The 17,900-nt window shown below is 37.9% G+C and overlaps 1 protein-coding gene across 3 annotated transcripts in view; it reads left to right on the top strand.

Moving 5' to 3' along the window:
* The window catches only part of CFAP206 (cilia and flagella associated protein 206), a 54,499-nt gene that overhangs the window by 8,846 nt on the left and 27,753 nt on the right, over nt 1-17,900 (top strand). For all 3 annotated transcript variants that reach the window (XM_008006544.3, XM_008006546.3, XM_073022594.1), the window contains exons 6-11: nt 677-835; nt 2,213-2,421; nt 10,180-10,299; nt 11,459-11,657; nt 13,874-14,014; nt 17,675-17,868. In XM_008006544.3, coding sequence (XP_008004735.3) covers nt 677-835; nt 2,213-2,421; nt 10,180-10,299; nt 11,459-11,657; nt 13,874-14,014; nt 17,675-17,868 — 1,022 coding nt within the window. The remainder of the gene's footprint in view (nt 1-676; nt 836-2,212; nt 2,422-10,179; nt 10,300-11,458; nt 11,658-13,873; nt 14,015-17,674; nt 17,869-17,900) is intronic.

Raw genomic sequence — 17,900 nt, 5'->3', positions numbered from 1 at the left:
TGAGTTAAAATGTACCCAGTCTCCTTTTACACTGTGTGTCCGTTCTGAAACTCAAGTAGCACCTCTAGAAAGTGAAATATTGCTAATTTTCCTAGAGCTGCACATATCTAGGGACCTATTACACCTCATTAGAGAGACATTGATAGTAGGATTGAGGGTCCCAGGCTGATTGAGTAAATGGAAAAGCTGGAAAGGGATATTTCATATTGATGAAAAGAATTGAGTCTGTCATTTAAAATGGATGATGGAAAGGGGCACTGTTTTATCCTTAGGAAATCTTTGCCCTCTTTCATCCTTTAAAATGAGGAACAGGAAAAATGTCTAGCTCTCCTATGGCCTTCTTCCATAATTATTTTAAAGCAACCATTTTTCGGCTCAGATTCCTAATTAGAAAGCTCGTTTTCACGCCCATTGCCAAAAAGTTACTGCTGGATGCGCTTAATTATTAAAAATGGACATGAGGCAATGGCATAACTTTCAGTAATCCAGCTTTGATGTGTGCTACATTTTATTATGTATTCTATAACCAGGTATCAGTAATTTAAAGAATCATATAAGTAACTCAGACTCTTAACTTGCTACTAAAGAAAAAAACCTTATTTAACTTCTGATATCTTTATTCTATCATTTTGTTTTCCTTTTTTTTTTTTTTTTTTTTTTTTCTGGTTTATTTTAGCTGCTCTACAGAGCATTTTTCCTCAGGCTGAGCTTGGGACGTTTCTAACTCTGTCTAAGAAGGACAAAGAACGCCAGCTGAAAGAACTCACCATGATTGTTACTGGAATTCGTTTATTTAACAGAGACTGTGGAAAAGGCGGAGACGGCATTGATGATTGTAGGTATATCATTAGGTTAATGCTAAAGGTTATGTATGTTTAAAATTTAAGTTGCACGGTGAGGAAAATAATAAACAACACACCAGTGGCATTCTTAAATTTAAGATTTGCATTTTTTACTGTTTCCTGAAGAATAACTACTGTTTATAATGTGTAGTGATTTTTACTTTTGCTGGGGCAAGACTTTACATTTTATGTACCATGAAGCTAGTAGGAGAAAGTGAATCAGTGAAAGCGACGAAGGGCCCTGCTCAAAGCTAACCTCCCTGTTCAGCGGGGCTTTGTGTTCATTACTGCAAGTCAGTAACCAAAAGGGAGTACAATTTAGTTATTTAAAAAATAAAAATCTTCCTGAAAACAGTTCCTGGTGCAGTTAATGGAATGAAAAGATCCACAGAGAGATATTTAAAATCTCTAAATTCGGGGGCATCTGCTTTGTGGTTATATACTTAATGCATTCTTTATAAGTTTGAAAGTACTTATGAAATATTTAATGAAGTATCTACCAGTAGAAGTAACTTTCTTATGAAATTTGGTACTCCTGTATGTCCACCGATAAGGTGTTAGTGTCTTTCACCAAATCACTAATCTAGAATAAAAGGGTAATTTTTTTCTAGTTTAAAACCTGTTCTAAAAAGTCAAATTTCCATTTTCATAAATGACCCTCCCTTGCTAGACTATTCTGTCATTTTTCACCATCCAGATGAGTTTCTTAACAAACATTCCTTTTTTTTTTTTTAAATAACTAGAAGATATACAAAAGGAAGGGTCAGTGGCTCTTCTGAAAGCACATGGTTAACAACACATAATACCAAACTCTGCCTATTCTCTAAACTCTTCTATATTTAGTGGCAAAAGCTGACCTACTATAACTGGGTTATTCTGATAATATCTTTTGTTTGAACTTGTTTGTTTTAGGGGTTTTTTTTTTTTTTTTTTGAGATGGAGTTTCGCTCTTGTGTTCCAGATTGGAGTGCAGTGGCGCGATCTCGGCTTCCTGCAACTTCCCCCTCCTGGGTTCAAGTGATTCTCCTGTGCTGAGATTACGGGCGCGCGGCACCACACCCGGTTAATTTTTGTATTTTTAGTAGACACAGGGTTTCACCATGTTGGCCAGGATGGTCTCAATCTCTTGACCTCCTGATCCGCCCGCCTCAGCCTCCCAAGGTGCTGGGATTACAGGCGTGAGCCACCGCCCCCAGCCTAGATTCTTTTCTTTATGTGGTGGGGCCCATGAAACACATGCCTCATTATTACTGATTTGATTGGGGAAAAAACCCTAACTTAATGCTTAAAATGTAACTACTTTCTAGGCTTCTTCTCCTTAATTGTTTTTAGTCTCCTTTATGACTGCCTTTTTATATGCTTACAAACAGTGCCAGCTGTTCTCCATGTAGCACTCCCAGCCACCATGCAGCATATTGATTACCAGCTTGAGACTGCCCGGAACCAGGTATACCGCTACACAGCCATCCTTGAGAAGGCAGCCAACGACCCACACATGAGAGCTGAACTTCAGCCATATATGTTAAAAGAAGCGCTCTATAATATACGACAATATGAGGTCTTCCTTCAGATCATTTTGGTGAGTTAAGTTCATAAGATATATGTATCTTTTTCCGTATAACACAATCCCTTTATATAAGGCCACATCAGGTAGAACCAGGTCACTAATTAAGGAGACAACCTCAATAACTGCTCGGTTTATATTGCTTTGGTAGGGTTAGGAATCAAAATAGAAATAGAAGAGTTGGGTTTTGATTTTAATGAAAATCTTTTGGTAGAAATTGAATTTGTATTTTTTCATTGGTACTTGATAATATGATTGTTAGCATACTGTAGTTAAACAATGGTGTGTATGTAAGTAATACTATGTTTATTTTAGTTCAGAGCAAGTAGCTAACATTGTTTGGCAGGTGGTTGCCTTTCAAATAATTTTTGTGTAATTATTTGTTCTTACTGTAACTGGTAGAAAGGATTTTTTTAAAAGGTTTTTTGTAGGCCAGGCACAGTGGCTCATGTCTGCAATCTTGGCACTTTGGGAGGCAAAGGTGGGCAGATCGCTTGAGCCCAAGAGTTCAAAACCAGCCCGGCCAACATGGCAAAACGCTGTCTCTACAAAAAGTACGAAAATTAGCCAGGCACCGTGACATGTGCCTGTATTCTCAGCTGCTGAAGAGGCTGAGGTGGGAGGATCACTTGAGCCTGGGGGGCAGAGGTTGCAGTGAGGCCAAGATCACACCACTGCACTCTGGCATGGGTGACAGAGGGAGACCCTGACCCTGACTCAAAAAAACTTAAAAAAAAAAATATAGAGTGGGGTCTTGCTATGTTGTCCAGGCTAGTCTCGAACATCTGGCCTTAAGCAATCCTCCTGCCTCGGCTTCCCAAAGTGCTGGGGTAACAGGCAGAAGCCACCACACCTAGCCAGATAAGATTTTTATAGCTGGTGTTTTAGATCTAATGAACAAGCCACACAGTATCCCTAGAGAGTTGGAAAATATGGTAAAGTGGTAGTTATAACCTTTTTAAAAAGTAGCAGTGCCCTTTCTGTCAGATAGAAACTTACTCAGAATCTTACAAATATAAAACAGATATCTACATAAAGGGATTGGAGGACCTTTTCACTAAGGGATATCCCCATGACACTCTAGGGTTGTAAGGAAGACAGTCTGTTAGTTACTGCATGATGCCAAGTTATGTTCCCACTCATCACCATTTACTTTTACACAACCTCTGTTTTCCAGTAACTATGAGACTCTCGGTTAATGGAACTGTCTTTTGTATGAGTGAATGCTAATTTCTTGAGGGGTAGAATAGGATGTATTCTGACCACCTCTTCTTTTTAACTTGTATTTTAATGACTTGGTACTACTATTGGATGCACTTGGTCTGTCCTCTCTCCTTACCTAGCTGTCCGGGTGACATGACTTCATTCAGACTAGGGGTTGTCCTCACAACTAGCCTATCTAATTGTCTTCAGGAGGATCCTAGCTGGGAGGCTGAGGTTAGAGAACTGCTTGAGTCCAGGAATTCAAGACCAGCCTGGGCAACATTACGAGACCCTGTCTCTACAAAAAATAAAATTAGCCAAGCATAGTACTAATGGTACTAACTTATAATCCCAGCTACTCAGGAGGCTGAAGTAGGAAAATTGCTTGAACCCAGGAGTTTGAGGATACAGTAAGCTTTGGCTATGCCACTGCGCTCCAGCTTGGGTAGCCAAGGAAGATCCCATCTCTAAAAAGAATAAATATATAAATAATAATAAAAACCAAGTCACTCTCTTGGTGTAGATATTTCCCTTTACATTACCTTGTGGCTATCAGCCTTATGTTAACTAGTCAGCTACTAAGGGGATTTTGTAATCAATTTATTTTGAAGTGCATGTGAGTCCACAGGAGTAGAACTTCCCATTCACATTTGTCACCTGCATTCAAAGGCGATACTATAAGAAAGAACCTTGGGAAACTGTCACACAACTGTAAGGATGTTGCAGAAGATGTCATTCATTATATAGAATCTTCTCATAGCTTTCAACCATGAATCCACCAACTAAGTCTTAAATTCTCATTGGCATTCTACTTCTCACAGCTAGAGAGGGACAGTGAGTAAAGTGTAGAAGTGATGAGTGTGGGCTTTGCAACCAGACTACATGCATTCTAATCATGACTTTGCCAATTACTAAATCTGTGTCCCTAAGGAAGCTGCTTAACTTCCCTGTGCCTTGGTTTCCATATCTGTAAAATGGGATTATTCATAGTCTTCACCATGTAAATAAGGCAGCATAGCACCTGGTGCAAAGGCTCAATAAAGTGATGATGATGTTGTTTATGATTATCATCATCATCGTTAGGGTGTTAGCTGAACAGCTGTGATTTCATTTGTCTAGTGAAACAGCTGAAGAGCTTTTATTTTTCCATACAGTATCTCATTTCCAAGCTCCTTGCTGCTCATGTTGGTGAAAAAGTTAATTTTCTTATCCAAGCGCTCTTTATGGTCATTTTGTGCTGACTTTAGTCAGGATCAGGATGAGTTTTCTTAACTTTCTGATTCTTTGCTCAAAGAGTCTTTTTTTGTTTTGTTTTGTTTTTAAACTATTCAATCCTTCCTTATCAGTCTTAGTGACAATTAACGTTGATTATTATGAAATGGATATTGGTTTAATCAGTATTATCTCTAGATTATAAACTGCATCAATTTAAAATTAGCCAAGATTTTTCCTATATTAAAATCTATGAATATTCTTTTTAAAGTCATATTATTTGAACAGATACTACTTAAAAATTTTAAAGTAGCAATTTTGATTTTTAAAAATTCTTTCCTCAAAATTTCAGTTTATGTGAACATTAAAAAAATCCAATATGGGCCGAGTGCGGTGGCTCATGCCTGTAATCCCAGCACTTTGGGAGGCTGAGGCAGGCAGATCACCTGAGGTCAGAAGTTCAAGACCAGCCTGGCCAACATGGTGAAACCCCCATCTCTACTAAAAATAAAAAAATTAGCTGGGCATGGTTGTGGGTGCCTGTAATCCCAGCTACTCAGGAGGCTGAGGCAGGAGAATCGCTTGAACCCAGGAGACAGAGGTTGCAGTGAGCCAAGATTGTGCCATATATATATACACACACACACACACACACACACACACACACACACATATATATATATATATGGCCTGTGTAAGATAGTGAATTATTTTGTTTTGATCAGGCCTTTATCTGCTGCAGTGAACACACGGAAATATTCTAGAAAAGAAAAGGAAGTGATGATTATAGTTTTGCTGACTCTTAACTGAGAGAATAAAATTCCATCCTCTATGGGCTTTTAAAGGGCAAGGCAGACACCAAAGAGAGAAAGCTGCATGATATTGTGCAAGTAAGAGTTGCATTTGACAGCACATTTGTTAAAACCTGTAAGTCAAGATTTTTGTAGAGTTCTTTCCCCGCAAGCTATTTTTGCAGGGCCCATTCACAGACACACAACACAGGGCTTCTTGATTGTCCTTGATAAAGCAAGTAAAAAAATCAGGTGGAATTTGTGCTTGTTTTATTATATTTTATTTCTGTTGTAATAAGAACATTAAACATCAGAGATTCCATTCTAATTTCTGCTTCTATAAGTTTGACTAGACTTGTTGAAAATTGTCCGTGGAAGAAAGTATGAGGAACGTATAAAAACTGTTTAAAAGGTAGGGGGAAGCGGAAGAAGACAAAGAAACATGCTGGGATCACATGCTTTTGCCAAACATTTGAATGTTATGATAATTTTTTTTTTTAAGTGATAGCACTTTTAGAGGACTAATATTATAATTAAAAACTCTAGATGGGCTGGGTGTGGTGGCTGGCAGGAGGCCAAGGCGGGCGGATCACCTGAGGTCAGGAGTTCGAGACCAGCCTGGCTAACATGGTGAAACCCCATTTCTACTAAAAATACAAAAAATTAGCCAGGCATGGTGGTGGGAGCCTGTAATCCTAGCTACTCGGGAGGCTGAGGCAGGAGAATCTCTTGAACCGGGGAGGCAGAGGTTGCAGTAAGCCAGATCGCACCATTGCACTCCAGGTTGGACAACAAGAGTGAAACTCCATCTCAAAAAAAAAAAAAAAAAAGAAAAGGTCTGGGTGCAGTGGCTCACGCCTGTAATCCCAGCACTTTGGGAGGCTGAGGCGGGTTGATCACGAGGTCAGGAGTTCAAGAGCAGCCCGGTCAAGATGGTGAAACCCCATCTCTACTAAAAATACAAAAAATTAGCCAGGTGCAGTGGCAGGCGCCTGTAATCCCAGCTACTTGGGAGCCTGAGGCAGGAGAATCGCTTGAACTCGGAGAGCGAAGGCTGCAGTGAGCCGAGATTGTGCCACTGCACTTCAGCCTGGGCGACAGAGTGAGACTCTGTCTCAAAAAAAAAAAACAAAAAAAAAAAACTCTGGATGATTGTGAATAAATTCTTTTTAGTAAAATGTAAATAATTTCTAGGATATTATTAGAAAAAAGCAAGAAGCTCTGTGTGCCTACTCTGAATGAATCCTGCAAATACAGCTTGGGGGAGGAGTCTACAGTATTTTTTTTTTTTCTTTTTGAGGCAGGGTCTCGCTCTGTCACCCAGGCTGGAGTGCAATGGCGCGATCTCCGCTCACTGCAAGCTCCGCCTCCCGGGTTCACGCCATTCTCCTGCCTCAGCCTCGCCAGTAGCTGGGATTACAGGCGCCCGCCACCACGCCTGGCTAATTTTTTGTATTTTTCGTAGAGATGGGGTTTCACCGTGTCAGCCAGGAAGGTCTGTTACCTCTTGACCTTGTGATCCCCCCCTTGGTCTCCCAAAGTTCTGGGATTACAGGCGTGAGCCACCGCCCCCGCCCAGCCTTAGAATCTTTTCAATTGTAGGTTTTAATAAGTATAGCATGTCAAATGCCACTTTTACTTTGGAGAATGTATGCAAATGTATTCCTGTTTCTTGTTGCTGTTGCACAAATCTTAAAAGACTTTAAAGACCGCATTTTCATATTGATTCCTAAAACAAAACTTAACAAGCAAGGGGAAAAAACTCTATGAGGGTAGACAAGAGACCTATTCGATATAATAGATAATAGTGTATGGAAAAATAAAGCAGGAGGAGGAGTAATGCTTAAACAGCACTATGGGTAAAATTAAAACAGGATACATATTACATTTATGAATAAAAATTTGTTAGTTGTAATACAATGATAATAGCTGATGTTACTCATGAAGTAATTATTTTTGTCATTTAAAAGAGTCTAGAAAGCATTTAATTAGGTTACATATAGATGTCTAAGAATGCAAATGTACTTTTTTCTCTTCAAATAGATGTCATTCTTTTATGTTATACTGATAAACCCACACCACAACCATTTCTGGTGACATCTGGGGCAACACGGTATAATGGTTAAGAGCTGGGCTGTGGGCTCAGATGGTTTGGGATCCACCATGATGCTACCCCTTATTAGCTGCATCTACGTAGACAATTTACTTACCTTACTATTCTTTGATTTTCTCACTTATATTTTTCCTTTTTCGTATTTGTAAGTATTTAATGTGGTGCTTAGCACATAGTAAGAATAAATATAATTCTTTCTTTTTTTTTTTTTTTTGGGGGACGGAGTCTCACTCTGTTGCCCAGGCTGGAGTGCAGTGGCTCAATCTTGGCTCACTGCAACTTCTGCCTCCTAAGTTCAAGCTCTTCTCCCGCCTCAGCCTCCCAAGTAGCTGGGACTATAGGCACGTGCCACCACGCCCAGCTAATTTTTTGTATTTTTGGTAGAGATGGGGTTTCACCGTGTTAGCCAGGATGGTCTCGATCTCCTGACCTCATAATACACCCGCCTCAGCCTCCCAAAGTGCTGGGATTACAGGCATGAGCCACCATGCCTGGCCAAATCTAATTATTTCAAATTCAGCGTTTAGCAACTTATTTTCAGACCATGATTGTTGTATCAAATATATTGTTTTTCTTTCAATGTGGTAACTTTTAAGATTTTCTGCATTCTTCGATGTGATTTTTTTCGTTTAATTTTTCATACTTTATTCCTTGATTCCTTGTGTCAATAGATTAAGAAAGTAAACGTTTCCTAAGTGTTGATTTATAATGTTTGTGTCACACAAAAAGTTCAGTTTCACAAAGAGTAACATTCAGTGATCTATTTGAATGTAATTTTAATCCTTATTTTAAACTAAGGGCTTTACAATAAGCTAAATACACACAAACCTGTATATCCTGAACTGCAAAAGCAGTTTCCATAGCCATATATATTTTAATCAAGTACCCATTTCCACAATGAACAAGTACTTACAAATATGTTAATATAATACTATCTCAAATGCTTATCCTGTCATCAACTTTTAAAACTATTCTTGCTACTGAAAGCATTTATTCTGAGAAGATTTAATCTGATGTGGGAACATGAGTTCTCCTAAAACTTAACAGACAGTATTTTATAAGCCTCAGAAGGTTTTAAATTAAAAATGCCTTCCAACAAGCATTCACATGAAACTTTTAGTTTCTTGAAAAATAATCACTCTTGTTATATGAAGAAAAGAATATTAAGACAAATTATCATTTAAGACATATAAAAATTCTTACAAAGAACCGTATTTTTCTATATCATCTCCTTAGAAGGATCACAAACCAGTTCACTACCTTTAATAAGCTTTCAGTTTACTGTTGTCTAAAAACTTAAGGATATATGAAGCATTTCTTAGTTATCATAAAGTCAAAGATGTCTTTTAGATCTTGCATAATAAATAGCTACAGTATAGCTTACAATGGCACAAATATAGCTAACATATAAATACTACTTCATCCTTTAGATAGTCAAAAGTCAGAAAGAAATAAATGGTTTACAAGGTACTTTAACTTATTATGTGTGATCATTGAAACCCAACAAGTATTTCAAGTATGCTTATTATATAAAGACAGGTGATTAAAGGCTCAAAGATCACCCTAAAATTGAAGGCATGAAAATAAAAGCTAAAAACTTTGTGTTTTTCCATCTTTCATTTACATGGCTTGATATCTATCAGGACCTTACTATAGAAAATATACAGTTAATGTATGTACTTCCTCCAGATGATAATGAAGTTTCAGAAAGTACAAAAGGTGTCAAGATCCATAGTTTGCTTCATCAAATGGTTTTCAGTTCATTTCAGGTCTGCATTCATAGTAATCAAGTCTTTAACCCTAGCAAACTTCCTTGGGTCCCTTCAAATCAAGAAAACAATATTGTAAACTTGTACTCAACCTTGTCTTCCAATTCACAGTGCCTTGTGAGTCATTTCAGTGATTAACTCTATGACAGGGTCTTCAAGAATATCCTCTGACTCAGTACAAGGATTCTGGTCATCCCCTAAACTATATGTCATACATCACAGGTGAGATCTCACTAGTTTGCCAATCTGTAGTGCCCTGATGGCTCACTCCTAACAGGTTTTTCTCAATGTGATTTTATTAAATCTTGTTATCAACATAATTTTCAGAGGAACCCCTAATTAATTTTATCATTGAGGAATAGGAAAATAACAGCTATACAAAAACGGATACTTGAGGATCCATTTCTCAAGAATGCAATTATACTTGAATCTAACAATACCTGTATACATTTAAGAAAAATTATATCCATTATATTTCAAAAGATTCATCCGACTCACAAATATCTTGGAAGCCCCATACATATGCTGATACTGTTCTAGGTGTTGAGGATCTCACGGAGAACAGACTTCCTGCTGTCATTGAGCCTACTTTCAGAGGATGTGGGGAGCAGGTATGGTCTGAAACACATATGATTTTTATTCTAGAATTATAAAAATATTAATGCAAATTATATTGTTTTCATAGTCAGATATAATTACTGGTGCTCAAGAAGTGGAAATGATGACAAAACAGTTAGGAGCTCATCTGGAACAACTAAAAATGACCATAAACTCAAAGACAGCAGTCCCAACATCACAAGTCTTTGTAAGTATTTGTCATAAACTTTGACCTTACAGTGAATTTCCTTTTGAGCCCTATGATATTGGATCACAAGTCATTATAATTATATTTAATTTCTAAAAATATAATGTTTTATATAAGTTGATCCTATTCTTTATGGTTACTTTGCCATAATAGTAAATTATAAGTTGGATGAGAGAATTCCCCTACATAAGCAACTGCTACTAAAGGAACTGCAACTGTATAGTATGATAACCATATCATACTATATGATATCAGTATTGGCCGTGACAACAGAAATAATCATAGTACTGTGGTTGAAAATGTATTCATAGTAGCTGGTCAGAAATTGCCTCCAGTACAGACATGATGTAACTCGTGACGTTTCTGAAAAGACAGATAATAATCACTTTGTTTACAAGGCCTGCACTTAAATATTGGTTTTCTGATTATCTGCACCATTTTATGGACAAACCTGGCAAACCTTATCTGGATAAGGAGGTATAAAATGAATGTGCAGTATTTTATTTATTTATTTATTTATTTATTTATTTATTTATTTATTTGAGATAGAGTCTCGCTTTGTCGCCCAGGCTGGAGTGCAGTGGCGCGATCTTGGCTCACTGCAAGCTCCGCCTCCCGGGTTCACGCCATTCTCCTGCCTCAGCCTCCCAAGTAGCTGGGGTTACAGGTGCCCACCACCATGCCCGGCTAATTTTTGTATTTTTAGTAGAGATGGGGTTTTGCTATGTTGGCCAGGCTGGTTTGAACTCCTGACCTCAGGTGATCTGCCCACCTTGGCCTCCCAAAATGCTGGGATTACAGGCGTGAGCTACTGTGCGTGTCCCTCTTTTTTTTTTCTTAAGACATTTTTCCCTTGGTTTTTTGAGATGAAGAGTCCATAAATCTTTCTTAGGTGATCACATGTGTTTGGCTTTTTAAAGTAAACTAACTTTATAATAATCATACTAAAATAAAATGCTTTGAAATAAAATGCAAATTTATTTTCTCATAATTTATGAGTTAAATTTCTATCTAAAGTCTGCTGTCTAAGTTCGTAAGACTTTTGCTTAGGGAGAATTAACTTCTTTACAAATGACAATTGTATTTATCTTAAAGAGTACAGTGATTTATAATTTTATTACACAGTTGCATTTTGAATTTTTTTTTTTCTCTGCCTCAGCCTATCTTCGTTGCACTTTCTACTCTGTGGACCAGCTTGCAAGACGAAACTATTGTGGTTGGTGTCCTCAGTAATTTATTCACTCACATTCAGCCTTTCCTGGGTGCTCACGAACTTTACTTTCCTGAGAGAGCAATGCAACGTCATCTTAATGGAGTGACTGTGAAAACTGATGTGTGTAGAATGAAAGAGCATATGGGTAATGAAAATCATCCATTATTTCCTCTTCTTTTTAAAATTACCTCTAGAATAAAGTCACTCTTTTGTTCTAAAAATTTCATATCTTTCTGATAAAGCATTAAACATTTTTCTTGATTATAAAGTACTAATGAGGGCCAGGTGTGGTGGCTCATGCCTGTAATCCCAGCACTTTGGGGGGCTAAGGCGGATGGATCACCTAAGGCCAGGAGTTCGAAACGAACCTGGCCAACATGGCAAAACTCCGTCTCTATTAAAAATACAAAAATTAGCCGGGCATGGTGGCGGGCGCCTGTAATCCCAGCTACCCGGGAGGCTGAGGCACGAGAATCGCTTGAACCCAGCGGGGCAGAGGTTGCAGTGAGCCAAGATTGTGCCACTGCACTCTCCAGCCTGGGTGACAGAGTGAGGCTCCATCTCAAAAAAAAAAAAAAAAAGCACTCATGTTCATGAGAGGAAGTGTGGAAAACAGAAAAAATGTAAACTGAATAACTTACTATCCAGCAATAACCATTCCTAGTGTTATCGTTCATGTTTTGGTTAACAATCATTTGTTGTGCAGATGTGTTTCTATTGCAGTCCTAGTAATTTTATTATTGATTTGTTGGAGAAAAGAATATTAATCCTTGCTATTTTGTTGCAAATAAAGCTCCATTTCTTTAGAATGTTATTTGTTACATATCTACCTCAGATTCAAGTTGAGAATTTACAAACCAATAAATGTTATCCCTGTAAAATTAATTGAGCTTATTTAGGTCCTTTAGTAGATGCATTGATTCTTACAGAAAAACAATCTTTATCAATAAACTTTTAACCATTTTAGACCCTTCTATCTTAGCTAAAGACAAGTTAATATTTATGAGGAATGCCAAAAAAGAGCCTGGGACTTGAGATGCTGATGTTGCATAAAAAGAGAGTTTTTTCAGAAAATAAAATTAATAATTTACGAATTTTCTTTTCAAATTCTACTTTTTAAAGATGAAAAATAAAAATATAGCAGTGATTTCTTAAACTATTAGAAAGCATAAAAACTGAAAAGTAAATCAGAAACTAAAAAATATCCTTTCAGTTGAAGTTTTTTATTACTCATTTCATTTCATTGAAGCAGCATATCTAAGCAAATATTAAATGAAATTGAAAAGTTAAAGTAGCTTCAACAGTGGATATTAAGCTAACCTTATTGGCAAGACTGTTTACCTGCAGCTTCTTAGATTTAGATGTGTCATTTTCTACCATACGTCAGAACTTTTTATTCACTAAAACACTATTAAATTACTGCTCCAGTGAATTGGTCAAGCCAGTGTTCCAAAAGAATTTCATTTACACCTTCCACATACTGTCATTGTTAGAGGCTTTCAGGCATATCAGGAAAAAAGAGAGAGGATTTATTTTCTATAAATTATGCATTTACTTTTAGTGGTAGCCACAAGATCATTTGTGGTGCCTGCTTTTTGGGTTTAGAACCAGGCATAGAAGTGTACATGGGATTGTGAAAGCTAAGAAACTTCGGGAACAATGTTTTATAAATACGTGGTATTATTTGTGTAAAAATTTATTCAGTTTGCTTATCAAATGTAAATAGGTAAGCTAACCAACAGTAGGAAGCATTTTTAAAAATATAAAGAACAAAAATTACACACCTTGTTATCAAAATCAGTTAACATTTTCTTGACTGTCTTTGCTCAGAACCTTCTCTGTTGTTTCAAGAAGCAATAGTCCTAGTTTATAAGCGTCATATTAAACATATTTTGCCACCTAGCATATTATTAAGAACAACGCTATATTGAATGAGGTCAATGTATCTCTGTCTGGGTCACATAGCAGCCAGTCTATTCTGCTCAACTCCTTGGGTTATTTACTCTGCAGCAGCAGGAAGCACCACACACTTTCGGAAGTGCCCCAGTCAGCTTTTCTCCCAGCAGCAGAGCATGCTTGTCAGAAATGGCCTCTCCTTTCTGTTCTTCATTCTGGAGCAAAGTCCTACCTCCAAGTTTGCCCCAGAAACTTACGTGACATTACATGTCACTGAGGTCATTTGTACTTCTTTGCTTCAATAGACTTCCTCATAAATCTGGTTTTGTGAATATCAAGTTTTTGCCCATCGGGAAAAGTACAAAGCAATAAAAAGGTAATGTTTAGAATGAGCTCCTGCTGATTTATTTTGGAAATTTAACCTTCTCACTGAATTAAAACTTTTCTTGTTCTCCTTCATTTCAGAAGATAGAGTAAATGTGGCAGATTTCAGAAAACTAGAATGGCTTTTCCCAGAAACAACAGCAAATTTTGATAAACTATTAATTCAATATCGGGGATTTTGTGCTTACACGTTTGCTGCAACAGATGGTCTTCTCCTTCCAGGTATATCATTGGAAATGAGACTGCTCTCCTTTCCCCAGTTTTTTCTTTATATGGAGTTCTGTCATTGTCACTTGCATATTCACTTTAAAAACTTTATGGAATCTAATGGTGAACTAACAAAGGATCTACAAAGATGATCCAGACAAAGTCTTCATTTTGGAGGTGCTCTGGTAGGCTGACATAAGTAAGAAACTATAAGTGATTAGTAATGGAAAGTGTATATGTGTTATGAAATATGGATGCTGTAGTACCATTGAAAGGGGATGACTCATATGGCCAATGAAGAACTCTAGAAATGTTACACGACATTGACTGGATGCAGTGGCTCACGCCTGTAATCCCAGCACTTTGTGAGGCCAAGGCGGGTGGATCACTTGAGGTCAGGGGTTGGAGACCAGCCTGGCCAACATGGTGAAACCCTGTCTTTACTAAAAATGCAAAAATTAGCCAGGCGTGGTGGTACATGCCTGTAGTCCCAGCTACTTGGGAGGCTGAGGCAGGAGAGTCACTTGAACCCGGGAGGCAGAGATTGCAGTGAGCAGAGATCACTCCACTGCACTTCAGCTGGGCAACAAAGTGAGACTTCCTTTCAAAAACAAAACAAAACAAAAGAAATGTTACACAACATTACTAAAAATATATCATCTTCCAAAGTAATTACTGAAAGAGCAACACTTATTTGACTGACATGTTTGTTAAAAAATATTCTTTGTTACTTTACAGTTATATTTCACTGGCATAGATCAGGATTTCTCTGTTAGACCCCTATAAGGAAATGGCTAATATCAAGTAAAATTTCTCTATGATGTATATATTATTAGAGCTTCTCCAAAATAAAGAATAAATCAGAGATAGAGATGAAATAAATTACTATCCAAAAAGTGCTGTGTGAATTGTGAATAAGAAAAAGCCTGCCAGGGCTAGAATGAAAACTGTGACAAGATTGTGTCTTAATTTACTTTACACCATTAACCTTATTTTTCTTCTTTCTTCTTTTTTTTTCTTTATTTCTTTTGTTATGTTTCAAAATTGGGTATTTTTTCATTAAAAATAACTATTGGGATTGTGTGTATACAGGCTAGAGAGAACACACAATTGGCTCATTTAAAAAATGTTATTACATTTTTGATAATGGGAATAACAAAATATTTACTGTGGGAAATTGAGAGTAATATTCTGAGGCCCAATGAGGGTCACTGGTACTGGGGAGAAAACAATCAAGAGCCTTGCAGAGGTAAAATGCAATGGAATGTAGATAGTTTCCTTTTCTTTCTCCTCCCTCCCTCTCTCCCTCCCCCGCCTCCCTCCTCCTCTCCATTCCTTCCTTCCTTCCCTGTTTCACACAAATAAGAAAGCAAAGGAGAAACATGGATGTGGCATGATGGCAGAGGAAGCATGATGTGGTTGGAAAAGCTACGGGCTAGGTTCAGAAGAGCCTGGTCTGTGTCCTTAGTGAACTAGGTAACATTTATGAAATCTCGCACCTTCTGTGAACTTCAGTTTCCCCTCAGGAAAATGAAAAGGATCAACCAGGAGGTCTGTATGGTCCCTTCCAGGGTCTCCCAACTATAAGTCTAAGAAGAAAGAGGGCAAAGTAGAAAAGTAGAAGAGCTTATGGGGCCATGAGTTTCAGATTCCTCTCTGAATAAGTGAATTCTGACTATTTCTGCTTGCTATGTTATTTCTACTTCATTATTTTCTGGGCAGCAGCAACCTGCATTACCTCGGATGAATTCTGTAGAACTTCCCTTCTTCCATTCAGGAGTGGAGACCACATGACTTAAATCCCAGGGTAACACTGGTGCTTACCAGTCAGAGTCCTTTTCTGATGACTTCATTGCCTACCACACCTTCCCTCGTTTGCTCCATTCCAGTGGCTCTGGCTTTCTTGCTGCTGTTGAACAGTTGAAGCCCACTTTCACCTCAGAGCCTTTGCACTCTACTTTGAAAGTTCTGCCTTCCAGGTCGCTACTCGCCTTGCTGCCTCATTTTATTCAGTCTTCCCTAATCACTCAATTTAAAATATCACTTGCACACTTCTTCCTTTTACTATGTGTTTAACCTCCTTTATTACTTTTTTCATGTAGCACTTGTCACTCTGTGGCCTATGATATATTTGTGATTTTTTGAGAGCAGGGAATCTGTTATCTTCTATAGGCTTAGCACCAAGAACATGGTCAATAACTATTTGTTGGATAAATGAAAGAATAAATGAATAAGACAGTGTTACTCTTTCTAATACAACTTCCACCAACTATGTGGATATTTAATTATCTATAGTCTACGTAGTATCTTTTTACAGTGAAAAATATTTGCTAATATGCAAATTTGCATTTTGGAAAAGATGTCCCATTTTTGTAGTTCTTACTGGGTTATTTTAAACATAGACCTTGCAGTAGTTAGTTGAAGTAGCTTTGAAAAATCTGCCAGATGAGTAAGTGGCTTTTCATAAAAGATTTTTAAAATTATTATATCTGAATAGTGGAAAGTATTTTTACATAAAATACAGTTTAAAATCATACTTTAACATAAAAATATAATTAGTGTGGATTTCACATATTTAAAAATGTATAAATTAAAATGCTAATTATAACACTTTAGCAAAAAAAGCATAAGTGATATGTTAAAAATGGAGTGGAAGGGGCTGAGCATGGTGGCTCATGCCTGTAATCCCAGCACTTTGGGAGGCCGAGGCAGGTGGATCACCTGAGGTCAGGAGTTCAAGACCAGCCTGACCAATTTGTTGAAACCCTGTCTCTATTAAAAATACAAAAATTAGCCGGGTGTGGTGGTGCACACCTGTAATCCCAGCTACTCAAGAAGCTGAGATAGGAGAATTGCTTGAACCCGGGAGGCAGAGGTTGCAGTGAGCTGAGATCACGCCACTGGACTCTGGCCTGGGTGACAGAGCAAGACTTTGTTTCAAAAAAAAAGTGGAAAGGCCAGGAGTGGTGGCTCATGTCAGTAATCCCAGCACTTTGGTAGGCTGAGGGGAGCAGATCGCTTGAGTCTAGGAGTTTGAGACCAACCTGGGTGACGTGGTGAAACCCCATCTCTCCAAAAAGGGTTAGCTAGGTGGGGTGGCAAATGCCTGTAGTCCCAGCTACCTGGGAGGGTAAGGCAGGAGGATCACTCGAGCCCGGGATGTTGATGCTGTAGTGAGCTAAGATTGTGCCACTGCACTCCAGCCAGGATGATAAGAGTGGGACACAGTGTAAAAAAAAAAAAAAAAAAAGGAGTGGATGAGGAATGGCTCTATGGTATGTCACAAACACAGAGTAACAATATTTCTTTTCTTTTTTCTTTTTTTTTTCTTGAGACAGAGTCTCGCTCTGTCACTCAGGCTGGAGTGCAATGGCACAATCTCAGCTCACTGCAACCTCCGCCTCTCAGGTTCAAGCTATTCTCCTGCCTCAGCCTCCTGAGTAGCTGGGATTACAGGCGCCCACCACCACACCCATCTAATTTTTGTATTTTTAGTAGAGACGGGGTTTCACCTTGTTGGTCAGGCTGGTCTTGAACTCCTGACCTCAGGTGGTCTGCCTGCTTTGGCCTCCCAAAGTGCTGGAATTACAGGTGTGAGCCACCGTGCCCGGCCAGAATAACAATATTTCATAAGTGATCAAGACATTTCATGTTTAATTCTTTTTTTATTTTCAGGAAATCCAGCAATTGGAATTTTAAAATATAAAGAAAAATATTACACATTCAATAGTAAAGATGCTGCATATTCATTTGCAGAAAATCCTGAACATTATATTGATATAGTTAGAGAAAAGGCTAAAAAAAATACAGAGTTAATTCAGCTATTGGAACTTCATCAACAGTTTGAAACACTGATTCCGTATTCTCAGGTAAGCAGGGTCAATATTTTATGAATTTATGA

Source organism: Chlorocebus sabaeus, chromosome 13 (assembly GCF_047675955.1).
Source record: "Chlorocebus sabaeus isolate Y175 chromosome 13, mChlSab1.0.hap1, whole genome shotgun sequence".
NCBI lineage: Eukaryota > Metazoa > Chordata > Mammalia > Primates > Cercopithecidae > Chlorocebus > Chlorocebus sabaeus.
This window is presented reverse-complemented; position numbering and strand designations above follow the sequence as displayed.